The sequence below is a fragment of the Mustela nigripes genome, chromosome 1, assembly GCF_022355385.1.
Source record: "Mustela nigripes isolate SB6536 chromosome 1, MUSNIG.SB6536, whole genome shotgun sequence".
Classification (NCBI taxonomy): Eukaryota; Metazoa; Chordata; class Mammalia; order Carnivora; family Mustelidae; genus Mustela; species Mustela nigripes.
In genome coordinates, this window is record NC_081557.1 from 120,112,279 (window position 1) to 120,130,693 (window position 18,415).

The 18,415-nt window shown below is 37.9% G+C and overlaps 1 protein-coding gene across 1 annotated transcript in view; it reads left to right on the top strand.

Annotated features, from left to right (window-relative positions):
- INTS9 (integrator complex subunit 9) overlaps positions 1-18,415 on the top strand; it is a 108,086-nt gene that overhangs the window by 32,138 nt on the left and 57,533 nt on the right. Inside the window, exons 2-4 of the mRNA XM_059372461.1 lie at positions 5,408-5,535; positions 14,164-14,224; positions 17,486-17,548. Of these exons, the coding sequence (XP_059228444.1) occupies positions 5,408-5,535; positions 14,164-14,224; positions 17,486-17,548 (252 nt within the window). The remainder of the gene's footprint in view (positions 1-5,407; positions 5,536-14,163; positions 14,225-17,485; positions 17,549-18,415) is intronic.

Below are 18,415 nucleotides of genomic sequence, written 5' to 3' on the forward strand. Positions count from 1 at the left end.
TTCTGCCTGCCTCTCAGCCTACTTGTGATCTCTGTCAAATAAATAAATAAAATCTTAAAAAAAAATAAAAATTAAAAAAAAACAAAAATAAAATAGAGCAAAAATTAAATAGAAATTAGAAAGCAAAAAAACACTTGGGGCGCCTGGGTGGCTCAGTGGGTTAAGCCGCTGCCTTCGGCTCAGGTCATGATCTCAGGGTCCTGGGATCTAGCCCTGCATCGGGCTCTTTGCTCAACTGCTTCCTCCTCTCTCTCTGCCTGCCTCTCTGCCTGCTTGTCATCTCTCTCTGTCAAATAAATAAATAAAATCTTAAAAAAAAAAAAAAAGAAAGAAAGCAAAAATACACTTATTGATAGCTGGATGGTTGCTTATGAACTAAGGAAGAAAATATTTTAAATTGTAAAGGAAGAAAAAAATAAAATTAATAGAGAAAATACTGCATTGCTCCTGGCTCAGAGAAATGTTGTGACATGTTAAACATGGCAAGGGTGGGTCAGCCAGGTGGCTCAGTGGGTTAAGCTTCTGCCTTCCGCTCAGGTCAAGATCTCAGGGTCCTGGGATTGAGCCCCTCATCTGGCTCTCTGCTCAGCAGGGAGCCTACTCTCCGTGCCTCCCCCCCTCCCCCATCTGCCTACTTGTGATCTCTCTCTTTCTCTCTCTCTGTCAAATAAATAAATAAAATCTTTTAAAAAAGAAAGAAAATGGGAGGGGCACCTGGGTGGCTCAGTCAGTTAAGCATCTGTCTTCACCTCAGGTCATGATCCCAGGGTCCTGGGATTGAGCCCCACATGGGGCTCCCTGCTCAGCAGGGAGTCAACTTCTTCTCCCTTTCCTGCTGCCCCTCCCCCAGCTTGTGCACTCACCATGCGGTCTCTCTCTCTCAAATGAATAAATAAAAAATATTTTTAAAAATTTTTTTTTAAATGGCAATATTCCCTAAATTAACATATAGATTGAATGTAGCCTCCATTGACATCCTTGGGAAAATGTGTCTTTAGAACTGAAGTCTAGTCATTCTAACTTACTTGAAAATATTGCAAAGTATAAACATTATAGCATTAGAAGTAAAAATAAAAAACAAGCCCCATGGACAAAACAGAGGCTTCAAAAATATAAACTGCTATAGGACTTGGAGGTGTAGGTTACAAACTAAGGATAACTTAAAGGTGAAAGGAGTCACCTTTCATGAATTTTGCTAGGGCATTGAGGAATATGGGCTTAGGCTTTTTGTCCCAGTTATGGATAAGAGATTAATTTAAGACTATTTATGAAAACAATATTTTCAGAGATCAGTTGTTTGTCACCATAATAACTATTGTGAAATGTGTTAATATCAAAAGAAAAGCAGCAAAGAAAGAATATAGTTGTTAAACTCATCCATGTTGAGTCATGAGCATTTGTTATACTAATTTTGCTTACTTGTATGTTTGAAACTTCCCACAATTTATTTAATGAAAGTGAAGAATGGGAAAAATATGTAGTATGTTTAACTGAAAAAAAATTTTATCGAAAAATAAATGCTTATATATATATATATCTATATACACACATACATATATATAAGTTCCATAAGCATATATATATGTAGATATATATACATATATTGCATAACCACATTCCATTTATTCCATATTAAAAGGAGATCAACAGGGAGACAAGTAAATGTTGATAGTAAATCTTTACACAGAAAAACCTGCAGCTTTGTTACTAGTTAGGAATAAAACTAACAGGAAAGCATTGCTCTGAGTTTATTAAGCTAGAAAAAAGATTTTAAAACCTTATATTAGCTAGATTACTCATTTCTGTACTCGGTAGTGACTGTCTCTTCCTAGAGGGAAAACTAGCAATAGAAAGTATTTATAAAATTACTCACTCACTTTACCTAGTCTGTGGGATACACAAGTGTCTGAGACATTAGTGAATGCTAATATAGAATAGAATTTCTTCTCTAAAATGCTGTAAATTTAGGTGACCCTCCCAAATATAGGTGGCCTTTTCAGCCCTTTAATTGTTCTGTGACAACTAGCAGTTAACACATACTACAGGTCAGGTAGTTTCCATGCTTTCAGTCCTCCCAGCTTGAGGAGAGTAGCTTCTATTACGGTATCTTAGAGATGGGGGAACTCAGTCTTTGCAGAGTGAAGCGATTTTCCCCACATCACGCATTAATAATGAGCTCACTCGGGATTTGAGCCCAGGCAGTCTTACTTCAAACCCCCTGCTTTTTGAATCATTTCTCCAAACTCCTCTCAAAATGAAAGCCATGTATCAAGTAGTTGACTTTTCCTGTGTAGGGCCATTTAATTGCTTCAGGATAGCTACTACTAATATTTCAGCTTCATTTTAGTATAGATTCTAGATGGTTTTGACCATAATTCTGATGGGAATAAGCAGTGAAACAGATCTTCTGATATATAACTGATGACATTGTAAATAGGTACAGCCTTTTTTGGAAAGCATTTTGGCAGCATATTTCAGGAGCCATAAAATGCTCATATTTTTTGACCTAGTTAATGCCACTTCTGGGAATCCTCTAAAGAAATAGTCTAATATGGAAAAAGCCATAAGCACTAAAGTGATCACCACAGCCATGTTTGTAATAGAGCAACTGGAAGCAACTCTAAATGTTCATCAGTAAAGGAATGATTAAACACACCATGGTACATTTACTTAGGCAGCCAATAAAAATGAAGTGTGATGCAACATAGACAAAGAAAACAGAGTCATCTTGAGCTTTCAAAGCAGCATACAGCTGTATGTTCACTAAAATTACAGCTTTTACAAATAAGAAAAAAGACGGAGGGGAGCCTGGCTTGGTCAGGTAATCTGCTGTTGGTTCAGGTCATGATCTTGGGGTCCAGGAATCAAGCCCTGTATCCGGCTCCCTGTTCAGTGGGGAGACTGCTTTTCCTTCTGCCCCTTACCCCGCTCACGTTCTCTCTCACGCACACTGTCACTCAAATAAATAAATAAAATCTTTAAAAAAGAAGATGGCATAGAACAGTGGTTGTGGGTGATTATTTTTCAGGCTTTTTGTAATACTGATTTATTACTAGTTTTAAGATTTAAGTCACATGATTACTTAATGTTTTTGTGTATTCATCTCCTAACCTTGACTAGATTATGAGCTGCGTGTTTAAAAAGAGCATCACTGGACACAGGCAAACTTCAAGCACCTTGTAGGTGCCTCATTTGCTGGTTGTGTGAACCTCCGCCAGTCAGTCAGTCTCAGCTGACTCATTTGACCCATGAAGTGAGCGGTGCAATTTGCAAGACATGAGTGGAATCTTTGGAGTGAGGAGACCTTGCTGTATGTCTTTGGCTCTTAGACAAGTGGCTCAAACTTTGTAAAGCTCAATTTCCTCATCCATAAAAATGGAGCTAGTGAGATCAAGGTCTGGCACTCCTTAGTAGAAGCTCTGAAAATGTTCCTTCCATTTAGTCACAGCCCTTACAAAGTGCTCCTCACCTTTCTTTATCCTTATGTGACAAGAACAAATACAAAGTCTTCAGCTAACTCCTTTTGAGCAGCTTTTACATGTCCATCTTCTGGCATAACTTGTTATCTATAATTTAGAGTTAAGGATGAAGGACAAAAAGCTTTGTCATTCAGCGTGGCCCAGAAAGTTTTCAGTTTTGTATTAGTCTTTTTTTCTTCCAACTGTACAAGTGTAGGTAAATGGTCATTGTCAAATACTTGGAAAATACAGAAAGCTGGAAGAAGAAAATGATACCATAATCTTTCCACCTAGAAGTAACCATTATACATTTCATTTTATTTCTTCTTATTTATTTCTGAATATCAGATTTTTTTAAAAGAGAAATAGAGGAAAGCTCTTATTAGAACATTTGTTATGTTTGGGGCAAGTTTAATATGATGTTTGTGTTTGTTTTGAGATAGTTTACCTTCAGTAAGTTACTCGTATATAGGGATAAAGACCAAGCTAGCAATAAGGAAACAGATAGAGGATGGGGATGGGGATTGTTCTGTCTTAATTAGTAGGACAGGTGTTTTGTTTTTTTTCTGTATTTCTGATACCTGCCAAAGAATGAACTTAGGTAAAGTCTAACTACCCAAATCATGCTTCCTGGACTTTTTTTTTTTTTTTTTTTAAGGACAGTTCCAATTTTAAATAGCTTGTGATGTTTTCTTCATAGTTATCCTGTACTTTTTCAGACCATGAGCTGTGAATTTTGGTTTGGAAAATATAGTCATCATACATAAACTTGAAATAAAGAAAAAGCTTACAGAATAACCACAATTTCTTGGCTCTTGTCCTTATCATTTTTAGAACATGCAATTTTTAAAAATTATCAGTCCCTGTAATATCCTCTGGAGAAAAGGAGGAAATGTATCCAGTGACAGAACCAACAGAGCGGCAAATACCTAGAAAGACAGCCTGAGCTACTGTGGCCATGTGGGGCCAGGCATTGATGTCACATTACCGTAACTTGTGTTGGACTTGTACTAAAATCAGAAAGGACTTGTACTTGTTGAGGGATTGAGAGCATTGATCCCTACGTTTTCTGGACTTTGCTGTGCAAGGGTAGCTTCTACAGGATGACTGTAAGAGTAGGGGAAAAGGTCTTTTCCCTCTTTCGTTTCTTTTCTTCAGAGCAGCAATAGAATTATGAAAGGTGACAGGGTACATCCCATATAAATAATTTTCAGTGTGGCATATCTGTCATTCCCACTACATCGAGGAGGACATGAGAAATGTTCGAGGTCAGTGTATTGTCTTGCCTCATCACTCTCCTTTGAATATGCTGCTGTGGCTTGTGCCCCTTTGACTGCGGAGGTCTGCTGCCCCAGGCTAGAGATTCTTGATTAGTTGGGAGTAGGTGTCCCTCATTCCTGTTTAAGTATCTGCACATCAGGGAAGTCACTTGTCCTTTTGAGTCATTTCTTCTGACAAAGATGGACCATAACTGCTTACTGATCCTTGGCTTATTAGCCCTTTCCAGTCACTTCCTCTTTGAGGAAAATCACTTGACCTCTTCACAGGAGAAAAGCACTGTTTGAGGATCCAGCTTGGACCTTAATGGACCTCTATAGCTTAAGGCAGTACTTAGGTATATTGGGACAGTGAGGATTTGGAAATGTCCTGTGGGGGGTTGGGGCAGGGGCAGATAACTAAACCGTGTAAACTTTCTACTTAGAATAATTTTGGTCCCTCCAAAAGTGTGCTTGCCTGAGATAGGACTCCGTGCCCTATGAAAAATTATGACATGAGCCTTTTGAACTGCTGAGGGAAGTAGTAGCCAGAAGCTGCAAAGAAAGTTAGCTGAATTTACACACTGTTCTTATAAGAGAAGTGATCAGTTTTACTTAATTCACTTAATTCACTGGACTCTTTAGACTTTTTCTATAATTGATTATTGTTAAAAATGATTTAATTTTTTTCAGTATTGCCTGTCGGGGCACCCGACCTTACCGTGCAATGTGCTCAAATTCAAATCAACTACCATTATGTTGGACTGTGGACTGGACATGACTTCCACTCTCAATTTCCTTCCTTTGCCGCTTGTTCAGAGGTATGTGCTGCTGCATCTGGGACAAAATGAGCTTTAGTTTGTTGAAAAATGGTGCTGCCTAGCATAAAGATTACCAGTACCTTGTGTGTTGTCCTTAGTTTACTTTGTTCACTTAAAAATGTTCTTCATCAGAATTATTTCTTTGGCTGGGTTGATGGAAAGTGTTATATTGATTTATTGATTGACTTCTTTATTATAACTTCTTCTGAGCATCTGTAAAATGTTCCTGCAACTGCTCTGTGCAAGTGAGGTCATGTATATTTCATCTTTCTTGCTAATTCATGTAAGAGCTGATAAATGGTCAACTGATGAGCCCAAGAATTGAATTTTAGAATCATTTAACTGCCTTTGCAGGGACTTGACATCGCAGAGCCTGACATTTCTTTCTGATAAGTATCTATGTGTTATTTTCATAATAGGTATAGATATCATGGAATCACATATGAAGCCAAAGTCCTTGTCTTAAAACAGATTACCCAAAACCTATAGTCACCATTGTTTACTCTTCCTATGACTTTGTCTAAAAAATTGTTTTCCCAGCTTGCTGCTAAATTGAAATTTGTAAGGGAGGTAACTTAGAGAAGCAAATATATTTCCAGTAACAAAAAGTATTTTCACATAGGAGAGACAGAAAAGCTATCGAAAGCAGATTTAAGAGCTTAAAAGCATAGCAACCTGGGAAAACCCTAATATATCTCATTCATTTCTGAAGACATCACTGTGTGCAATGATTATTCATAATGATAATCTTCTAGAGAAAGTATAATTAAAACTCAACCTTTGATTTTCTTTCTGAGATAAGGGACATAATAAGGTGAAGGGGACAGAAGGAATTCTAGATAATTTCAGATTACATTTTATGCAAAGCTGATAAAATTCAGTTATCACACCCAACACTTAGAAATACATTTATTATCCACAGATATTATCTGTCTATATATATAATTACAGTTGCTTCAGAAACTGTAGGTATCATATTTCTGTAAAAAATGACTGACAGGTTATTTCTTACTGAAATAGTCTGATATTATTGTCTGGTTCCCCCCAGAGATTACAGTTTTAATTTATTTTGTGTTTATTAAGAATCTGCACTGTGCTGGACCAGAGGATACAGATGTAAATAAGACAACTTTCCTTTCCTCATGGAGCTTTTATTCTGTTGGGAAGGAAGTATTCCACAGCCAAAGACTTCATTACACTTGTTTTAAGAGAACAACTACATGCTTGTGATAATTATTAAAAAAAAAAAATTTTAAATAAGGTATTACAAGAGTTTCCTAAAGGGGGCCTGCACACTATGCAAGGTCATGAGTTATCTTGCTGCTCCAGTCCTGAACTGGGCAGGCAGTTCTTAGCTGCATATTTTCCCTTTCCTGTTCATTCTTGTCTTTACCTAATTCTTTATTCTCACTGACTCAGCATTGGAATCCTCCATTCTCTTCCCCTTATCATTGTTCTTCTGTCAGAGGGAAGTTACGCTAGTGGGATGATTGGCAGCCCATATATATAGTTCCTTACAAAAAGTATTTTCTGTTGCTCAGGCCAGAAACTTTGGAGATGGTCTTAGCTAAAATAGTACCCCCAGTCCCTTCCTAACCCCTTGTCCTGCTTTATTTTTCTTCCTGGTACTTAAACTATTACATTATATGTATGTATTTACTTTATATATTATTTATTTTCTCCACTAGAAGTTTTTTAAGGGCAGGGATTTTTTCTGTTCCCTTCACTGAATCCCCAGGGCCTAAAATAATTCTTGGCATGTAGTAGCTACTCAGTTAAGATATGTCATATGAATGAATCCTTTTATCTTCTCCAGATTCCAACCCTTCTTGATAGCAGTTTCGCTTTTAATTGTAATCTTTTCTTTATCTTGAACCTTTTCATCTTGATTCAGTTCTTCCCATTTAATTATGCTTGGTTATTTCTAACTTAGTATTTTAAAAAAAAATTTTTTTTAAGATTTTATTTATTTATTTGACAGACAGAGATCACAAGTAGGCAGAGAGGCAGGCAGAGAGAGAGAGGAGGAAGCAGGCTCCCTGCCGAGCAGAGAGCCCGATGCGGGACTCGATCCCAGGACCCTGAGATCATGACCTGAGCTGAAGGCAGCGGCTTAACCCACTGAGCCACCCAGACACCCCTAAAAAAAAATTTTTAACCTTCTCCCGACTCTACTTTCCCCTTCAACATTACTAACTCCTCTCCAGTCTGTGATTTGCCCATATCACATATCAGAATGCTGCTCTCTAGAGTCACCAGTGACTTCTATGTCACTAGATGCAGTGACACAGTTCTCATCCCACTTGGCCCTTTGGCAGAACTGTCCTCCATTATCATGCATTTCTGCTTTTCCTCTTTTCTGACTCTTTTTTTCTATCTGCTTTGGAGATTGACCTTTCTCTAACAATAGTCACATATCAGAATTCTTCAATATCCAGTGCTTGGCCATCAGATTCTCCATCAAAGGAATTTCCTAAGTGCTCAGGGCTTTGATAATCATCTAAACAATAACCTACAAATGTGTGTCTTTAGTTACTAATGTTCTTCTGAGTTCTAGATTCATGTACCCAAAATGCCTGCTGAGTTTCTTTCTCTCCTTGGATGTGCTTTGAAGGTTCTTCAAAACTCAGCATGCCCCAACCTGAGCCCATGAGTAGACTTCATTCAGAAGAGGAGAGAAAACCCTCCCAGACCTAGGTTTCCTCCACAGTGTACCCTATCTTAGTGACTGACATGCTGATATGAGAGCGAGAAAATTGGAAAGTAACTTAGATGTGCCACTCTTTCTCTTTGCCCATATCCAATCCTATATGAAGCCTTGTTATTTTTACCTTCTCAAAGACCCTGGAATCCAGTCTTTTCTCTTTAGTCCTCCTGTAGGCATGACCATCTTTATAGGCATAACTGTCAATGCCTAGTCAGTTTCTTCAGTCCTGAACCTGCCCTTGTCTGAATCCAGAGCCATTTTTGTGTAACTTTTTTATTTGAAATCATTTCAGATTTATAGAGAAGTTGCAAGAATAGTACAAACAACTCTCAATTACCCTGGTTAATATTTCATCACATGTACTTTATCACTTTCTCTTGATATGTATGCATGCATACAATTTTTCTGACTCATTTGAAAGATTTACTTTTACTGCCTAAATACTTGAGGGCCTATTTGCTAAGAAAAAGGCAATTATTTTATATTACCACAGTACACTAATCAAAATCAGTGAATCAAAATAATTCGCACGGACACTGTGCTAGTATCTAAGCTGTATACCTCTTTCATATTTCCCAAGTTAGACCAGTTTTATTTCACTATAATGCCTTTTATAGCAAAAAAGAATAGCAGTACTCGTCCAGGATTCAGTCCAGGTCACAGATTGCATTTAGTTATCCTGTCTTTAGTCTCCATTAATCTGTCATTTTTAGAAGTATGGGTTAATTATTTTATATAATGTCTTTCAGTTTGGGTTTGTCTGATGTCTCCTCATGTTTAGGTTGGGGTTATTTTGATAGGAATACCACACAAATACTCATATATATTATCAGATTGTACATGATGTCCATTTTCTTCAGAATCATCTTTTAGAAATATACATCTAATCTTGTCTCTCACCTGTTTAAAACCTTTCAGTGGTTTTCATTGGTCTCGGGATAAATACCAAGTTCATCTTGGCATATTATGGTTTATGCTTACCCCTGTAGTATCTCACTTTTTATTTCCTTTCAGTTTCAGAGAAAGCCTCTCTCCTGCTCGGGAGCAGTCACGCAAATTTTTCCTTCAGCCATAAAGGCTCTTTTCCCCCTCCTGCAACCCCCCTTCCCTTAGACTACTTAGCAAGAGCCTTTATGCCTCCAATTTCTATATAGAAAGGATCTAGAGATAGCGCCTGGTTGGATGTGGTGAGAGAGGGTAAATGGGCCTCTTCTTTTTTTTTTTCCCCAAAGATTTTACTTTTTTTTTTCATTTTTTATTTATTTTTTATAAACATACAATATATTTTTATCTGTGAATCGCCAAGACTTTACTTTTTTATTTGACAGAGAGACCGCGAGAGAAGGAACACAAGCAGGGGGAGTGGGAGAGGAAGAAGCAGGCTCTGAGATCATGACCTGAGTGGAAGGCAAATACTTAAGGACTGAGCCATCCAGGCACCGTAAATGGGCCTCTTCTTGAAACTTCATTTGAATAACCTTCTATGTAAGATGTCCAGGACAAAGGTTGGTCAGAATGACTTGGAGGAAAGTATAGGCCTTGTAGCTGTCTTTCTCTCTTCCTGCCAAACTTTGCCCTTTGACTTAGTTTCCCCTTTAATCTAGAACTGTCTAGATCTCAATCATCATAGACCCAGAGAAGTCTTTTGATGCTGCCTTGACCAGTCCCTCTTTAGGGAACTTTGGACTAGACTGCATCATCATTTTTAACATCTGGTGCTCTTCTTGTGTGATTACTCAGGAGGACAGGTATGTTGTGTTCATGGTCACATCACCAGTACCTACATGCCTGACACATAAAGAAAGATTCATTATTGAATGAGTGAAAGTGAACACCTCATTCTCCTGCAGTACTATTATTACCACATGTTGAGGCTATTGCCTCCCTGTTCCCTCTTTATGGAAAACCTCCTCCACCCTTACCTCCTAATTCCTATTCCCAGCTCTCCCACAGCACCCCATGCTGTCAAAGGTGCCCTTTCTGTATGAACCCGTAACATTTCTGCTTACCCCATCATAGCTTTTATTTTATTCTGTTGTGATTGCTTTTTACCATTTCCCTGTACTAAAGTGCACACTCCTGAAACTCGAGGATTATTTTACATACTGTCATATCCTTGCACTTTGTATACTTTGTTCAGAGTAAGCTTTTACAAATATTTTTTGAATGAATAAATGTAGTCATGCCTCTTACATTCTTTCCTGATTATAAAAGTAATGCATTTCAAAGTAAGAAGCTGGAAAAATGAAAAGTTAAAAGAGAAAATGAGTTGCATATCATGTTTTTTCTACCTTCCATTATTTTTTTAGGCTATAGATTATTTTTAAATGCCTTAGGCTATTTATTTACTTATGAGAATATTTTATCTATTTTTTAAAAAAATAAGTGGGAAAGGGGATTTAGTAGTATAGATATGTCACGGAGATGAATAGTACTGCATAAGGAATATGGTCATTAATATTGTAATAATGTATGGTGATATCCAGTGACTACAGTTATCGTAGTGAGCATTTAGTAATGTATAGAATTGTTGAATCACTGGGGCGCCTGGGTGGCTCAGTGGGTTGAGCCTCTACCTTCGGCTCAGGTCATGATCCCAGGGGCCTGGGATCGGGTCCCGCATAGGGCTCTCTGCTCAGCAGGGAGCAGGGAGCCTGCTTCTCCTCATCTCTCTCTCTGTCTGTCTCTCTGCCTATTTGTGATCTCTCTCTCTGTCAAATAAATAAATGAAATCTTTAAAAAAAAAAAAAAAAGAATTGTTGAATCACTATGTTGTATACCTAAATCTAATGCTGTATGTCAATTGTACTTTAATAGTGTAAAATAAATAGCAGATCTTGTATACATGTGTTTTGGACTATAACATTTTTAATGGCACTTTTCCCTAAGAAATTATTGTTAATAAGAGATGGAAAGATGTTTTATCCATAATCATAATTTTTCTAATATATTCACCTATCATATTTTTTTTTTATTGTGTTATGTTAGTCACCATACAGTACATCACTAGTTTTTGATGCAGTGTTCCAAGATTCATTGTTTGCATATAACACCCAGTGCTCCATACAGCACGTGCCCTCCTTAATACCTATCAGCGGGCACACCCATCCCCTCATTCCCTTCCCCTCTAAAACCCTCAGCCTATTTCTCGGAGTCCACTAGGAGATGGAAAGATTTATCATCTATAATCATAATTTTTCTAATATCTTCACCTCCCGTTTTTTATCTAAGTAGATTTCTGTAGAGACTTCTGCCTCCTAATTTTAAAAAATTTACACAGTTGAAGGCCCCTGGGTGGTGCCATCAGCTAAGCATCCAACTCTTGGTTTCGGCTCACATCATGATGTCAGAGTCGTGAGATCAATTCCCATATCAGCTCCACACTGGGTGTAGAGGCTGCTTAAGATTCTCTCACTCTCCTTTTGCCCTCTCCAGCCCCCATGTGCACATGCACGCTTGCACACTTGCTCTCTTAAAAAAAAAGTACACAGTCACATTCTGTAATACTAAAAACAATGTAATAAATCCCTTCCCCTTTGGTAAATTAAAAGTATACGGACTCTATGATGTAGTCATTAACTGATCAGAACTCAGTCACCAAATATTTTTATCTCTGTTGTCAGCATCCCTTTGCCATTGGTGACATGTTTCTGTGGCACTTCATCTGTGGCACTGTTGTTACAACATGGTCATTGCTCTTCTTTGAGCAATCAGTCCCATCAACTGGCAGTCTCTCAAATCCAGAATAACTACAGGTGTTTTGTAGAAGGCTTTGATGTTATTTTAAAAAGCGCTTAACAAGAACTAAAACTACAGTATCTGAGGGGCTCCTGGCTGGTTCAGTTGGAGGAGCATGTGACTCTCACCTCAGGATTGTAAGTTAACAGCCCTACGTTGGCTGTAGAGATTACTTAAAAATAAAATCTTTAAAAACAAAACAAACCTTCAGCATCTGAAAATTTTGCTTTTTACACACTTATTGTCTGATGAACAGTGTAGCATTCTAATCAATTGTTGGTAGACAGCTAACTGAATCAGTCATCTGTAATTTGAAGGCTGATTTGTGGGTGTATGATAGGGAACAGACAGAATATCATGTCCTGTGATCCAGTTCTCGTTATAAAGGGAAGTGGATATTTACAGCCTTCCTTTAGAGAATTAGTGTGCATGAAATGAGAGCAGTATTCACGTTGTTTTGTCATTATACTTTCATTTGAGTGCTTGGTTTTTTTATTTGATCTGACAGTAAATATATTTTTCAACAAGTCTGGAAGTGAAGACATCCAAGTCTGAAAGAAGACATACATGTAACTATGAAATGAGATGGGAATTAAACAGCTAATGATAGAATATTTTTCTGAGAGGCTAGAGCAGAAAGCTCCCAGAGTTTAAAAAACAAGTTTATCAGGTATAACTTATACAAACCAAATTTACTCTGCTACTGGTAGTTTTCATTCCCAAGTATGAAATCCAAAATTCTCACTTTTTGATAAATAAAGAGCAAAATGTAAATAGAGAATAGAGGCAAGGGACCTGTGGGACTTCATTATCCTTATATTCGTACAACTTTTCTGTAAGTTTGGAGTTACGACAAAAAAGTTATCCCCCAAATTCCTTTTTTTTTTTTTTTCTAAAATTAGATGAATATGTATTTTACGCAAGTTTTTAACCTTCCTTGAAGATTGGAAAATAGTCACAATATTTATGGGTTTTTTTAAGATTTCATTGATTTGAGAGCGAGCTAGCGAGCACAAGCAGGCAGAGCAGCAGGCAGAGGGAGAGGAGAAACAGACTCCCCACTAAGCGGGGAGCCCAACATGGGGCTCAGCCTGAGCCCAAGGCAGGCATTTAACCGACTGAGCCACCCAGGCACCCCAATATTTATATTTCTATTTGACTTTCATACCCTTTCACCTAACTACAAAGTCAGAACTTGATAAAAAAAACTATTTTGGCAAGAGGATGAGGGACTGTATACTAACTTAATTTCTGATATGGAGTCTTTCAGTCCCACGCCATTACTTTGCCCTTACTTTCACTTTACAAACTAATTTTGGGATGAAGTGCTAACATCCTCTTGCCATCCAGCTTGTACTTCTGATGTGCCTTTCTTCACATAACACCTTGGTCATTAAGTTTTTCTTTTTATCAGCATTTTTTCCCCTAAGTTATTTGCATTTTCAGCCTTCAGCATAATTCTAGTCAACTAATAGCATACACTCAAATCCTGAGATTGCCAGAAGTGAATGATTTCTGAATCTGGACTTTTTTAATGTAACATATATGTGAAATTAGCCTCATCTTCTGGAGATTATTCTACCAATGTATGTTGTCACTTTGTAATACTTAGGAGAACTAGGTTTATTTTCCGGAATTAGAAACCCAAGCCACAGGTGAGAAGTGACTAATATCTTTATAAACAGTGAATCCAGAATGTGGACTTGACTGAAATTCAGGTATTTTTATTTGCCTTGAATTCAGGCTGATAAGCAGCTAAGTATTCTTGTCAGAGCACCTGACCCCAGCTGCGTCTGTTTTCTCATCCACAATATGATGATCCCGTTCAGCCCTCCCCTCAGGCTTATTGTCAAGCACAAGCAAGGGGCAGTCAGGGGCAGTCACTGGGAAACGATAAAATGTTGTATTGTCTCATCTTTCTTTTTTCTCTTTATTATTCTGCATAGGAGTCTTTTAATTTTCCCAATTTAGTGCTAAACTACTTGTCATTTTAATGTTCTGTTGCTGCATAATTCTTAAGCTTGTTACAACATGGTTATTTTTCATCTTTTCGATTAGTATTTTGGGTGGACATTGCCGCCAGCAATTTCAAACTCTTTTTAACTTTATGGAGATGATACAGTCACCATGAAATCACTGAGGACTATAATCTATTTAGGATAATTTAATCTTTTGTTTTGCAGTCCCAGGCTGTCTAATCTTCCTGGCTGGTCCCTAAAGGATGGAAGTGCTTTCTTGGACAAGGTAATAATAACTGAGGCATATCTACACCCAGTGGAAGCCATCTTGTCATACCAGAGCCACCCAATAAAAATGTAATAGATGGGCTCATTTTTTTTCCTTTGTATTCTCTGAAAATTCCCAAGATCCATGTAGGGTCTTCAGTACTTGGTGATTATTTTTAAGAGCCTTTTAGGGAATCTCAGTGTTCAGATTCAAGTCTGTATAAAAATCTAAGAACTTCTGCTGCAAATACATTTTATCACCACAGAAAGAAAAACTATTATTTTTAGAATTGCGATGAGAGTTTCAAAGGTATTGCCTATAGAGACTTCCATCCAGTTCGTTCTATTTTCAGGCTGTTACTGACTCCATGACGGGAAGGAGTAAAACTTTTTTTAAAAAACAACTTTAAAATCCTCAAGAATGTGAGTTTTAAACTGCTTCCGTCAGCAGTTAGGTAAGGTGGGCTTTGAGAAGAGTTTGGTTCTCACTCTTTGGGTGAAGAGAGGCCATGGAAGGAGGGCAGTGTCATCGTCTGATCAGATCACTCTGGCTGCCATTGGAGAACAGACTGCAAAGCCAGTGTTAACTTTCCAGGCGATGTGTTCTTGGGGGAGTAGGAAGGGAAACATGTTCTTGGGTAAATTTAGGTAGAGGGCCTTCTAAACTATGAGCTATCATCTTCTCATTCCAACCTTTCCCAGTAGCCTAGAATGGACAGCCTTATATAGGTCATGAAAAAAGAGCATAGTTCTAGGAATCTAGGATTTGGGATTTTATTGTGACGAGTCACTGACTAGGCCTACAGTAAGTGACTTAAATAACTTTTTTCTTCGAGGCTGTTGAATTTTTGACATTAGATTGTCTTCACAGTAATTCCTTCTTCAGATCAGTTTTTAGGCAGTTAATTTATAAAGAGAGACCAGAGGTATAAAAAAATGTTAAAACGATCATCTAGTTGCATTTTCTACTAAAAAGATCAGAGGTAAAAGAAGGTTGAAAACTGTAAAGCTCATCCATGCCGTTCTTAGTCCTCTAAATCATTCTTTCTGTCTCAAATTTCACAATTGAAAGACCGAAGAAATTTAAAGATCCTTAAAAAGAATCATCCATGTAAGGCATTTCCTTCTAACAACAGGTATTGTTAAATAAAGAGTTGCTCTTCTTACAGAATTAATTTCTTTAACTGCACCCCAACCTCCACTGTAGGGCAAATGCATAATTTGAAGCCAGATTTCCCTCCTAGCTAGTCACATAAAATTATGTGACATTCAGGAACCTGTGCACCTGATTTCAGTCTAACTCTCCTGCTGGCTATAAATCATTGTTCCCTGAGAAAGACTCAGAAGCATCCCATTACCGGTGCATTGTGAGCGAAAATGACTTGCATGTGTATGTGGGAGCATTTCATTAGAAGGGAGTGGTGAATAAAATACAGAGACACCGTAAGTGTGTGGAATGGCAAATATGCTTCTCCAGACCAGGAAGGATGAGAGCCTCAGAAGAGGCTTGTCACGTGAGGTGGACATGCCCTGATGTGTAGCATTACGGGGAAGAAGATTACATGGGCAATTTAAGACCAGGCAGGACTTTGAAATTTCCATGATTTGTCTTTAATCATATTTAGCCTCATCCTGAGGGAGTTGGGAGTCTTTTCCCATTAAACATAATTGCTCTTTTGTTTTTTGCTAGCAGGTACATTGTAATTAAGAACTGTTTTCAGTCCGTTTTTGGCTCAGTCTTTCACTGTTTAAATGGTAGTCCTATAAGAAGAGGAATCTGTTTATTATAGTGAAAGACAAGGAGATGAAGTCTTCTGTCAGGGTTCTGATAGAAGACTTGTAAAATTCAAAAGGAAAATCACATATAGTTAATACCCTAATTTCAGATAAAGATTGAGAGTGGAACCATGCAGACTCTAAAATATAAAGACATACATAGACTATATAGACATACATGTTCATTGAGTAATGAAAACATGATGGAACAAAATTCTAACAGTATTTTTCTTTTTCTGGAAAGAGCAAACTATCAACCAAACACTGACTTTTACTGGTTTCCTTATAACGTCTTAGAAAACTTTAACCTTAATGATCCAAAAAAATTCTCCACAGATTTCAGTGTAAAGTATGAGTGAGGGAAGACAATGACTTTAGTGGCCTTCAGGAAGCACTGTAGCAGCCCCTGTTGGCGGCCCTCTCATGCCTCTTCTCTGCATTGCTCTGTCATAATTTCAGATGCCAATACTTGTATGAGTCTGCCAGAGAGATTTTCTCCCTGAAGTCGCATGAAATGCAGGAGCTGCCATGTAAATATCCCTTATCACTTGCCCCTGAGAATGGTGACTCCAAGGTGTATGTTTTATACCATTTCTTCGAGTTCCCAGTGGGAATAAGTCCCAGCTGTACGCAGTGGTATGTAGCTCAGTAACATACCATTGTCACCCCTCTTCCTTTCCCCTTATCACTTGCCTGTCCTCCAGCTTTTTTCTCAGCACTTCCCTCTTAGCTCATACTCACCCTTTTCTTGAGATCTGTTAGTGAGGGAATCCAAACTAAGGCATATTAAATATCGTAGGTCATGAGCAGAGTGGGAATTGTAGTATATCTCTTTCTATATAAGTATACTTTTTTCTTTTGAATGAATACATGTGGTTTACAATCCCAAATAAATTATATGCTCTGCAAGGACAAAGATTATATTCACAGAGGTGATAGCGATCATGGTTGTTTAATCCCTACCCTCTACTCTTAATTTCCCTCCTTGTTTGCCCCTTGCCCCTCAAACCTTAGTAGGAGGAAGAAAAGGCTGTAAATCATTTGTCTGAGGCCAAGACTCCTAAGGTGATTACATAACAACATCACTTAGAAGTGCCTCATCCCCAGATTTCTGTTCTCTTGGGTCTTAGATGGGACCCAGGAATGTTTATTTCCATCCGAGTTCCCAGATTATTCTGGTATTGCTAGTATGAACTGCAAAACTGTGCTGGAAACTCAAGATGCAGTGCTGAAAAGCATATGTCCATACATGCCTTAAAAAGGCATGTACATTTAGAGAATGTACATTCAAATTCTGAGTTAGCCACCAACCAGCGTTTTAAGGCACTTAGCCTCCCTGAGCCTAAACAGGAAAACAGTTGACCTGAGTAACCTTCTGGCTGCCCTCCAACTCTTTGGAAGTCTGTGATTCTTCATGGAAAGTTTGATTTGGGAATGAAGTTTCTTTGGTGCTGTGTCTGTTGGATATCTCTTCCTAGAATTTTTTCCTTTTTGTACCTTTTAGGAGCTAAAAGAATGCTCAGGTCATGTATTTGTGGATTCCGTGCCTGAATTCTGCCTGCCAGAGGTAAGATGAAAGTGATTCTTATTGTTGAAACAAAACATCTCTCTCAAAATGAAATCAAGAATTAATTCTAAGGGGCTTAGTAGCTTTCTGTTTTCAAATTGAAATGAATCTCTTATTCTGGCACAGTATTATACAACTAAAATATAATCATTTAGGAGCTTTTTATATTATCTGTAAGAAATTTAACTCTCCTTTTGCATTCCTTGCTCCTTCTACAACCCCCCTGACACTTTGTACCAGGGCATAGTTTTGAGCAAGGTACTGAAATAACTCAAGTCTTTCAGCTTTATAATTATATGCCTGTGCCTTCGATAAGCCGTACTTTTTGTAGTCTACTTACAGTAGGTAATTGGGAATTGCTGTTATTCAGCCAATACAGTAAACTGTAAAAATTCTTGCTGACTTGAAATATCATATCAAATATTGCTTGAAATTCACAGATTCTGAATTGAGCCATGGATACCTATTGCTTACATATTATTATCACTGTGAGACTTGTTATAAGAGTCTGGGGCCAGTTTTATCATTTTAGAGAAAATGAAGATCAGTCACCATTCATGTTAAAGGTATTTAAGCCCAGCTAACAATCCTCATCTCTAGAGCGGCGTAGATGGCATTCTCAACAGACAGATAATGTATAGGGAGGCCAGGTTCCTGAGGAAATCCATGAGAGAAGCTACCATCCTGTTTTTTCCATGCACCCAGTGGATTACAGTGCTTGTAGGAGATGCTTTCACAGTTCGATGCCAAAAGAAAATTTGGAATACTTTTTCCCCTATTTTTGTACTCTCTTCCTGCCTCTCTTTCCATTTCAACACTCTCTGTAGATAAACTTTTTTTCTTCAAAGTATGTTTATGCGTCCTTTT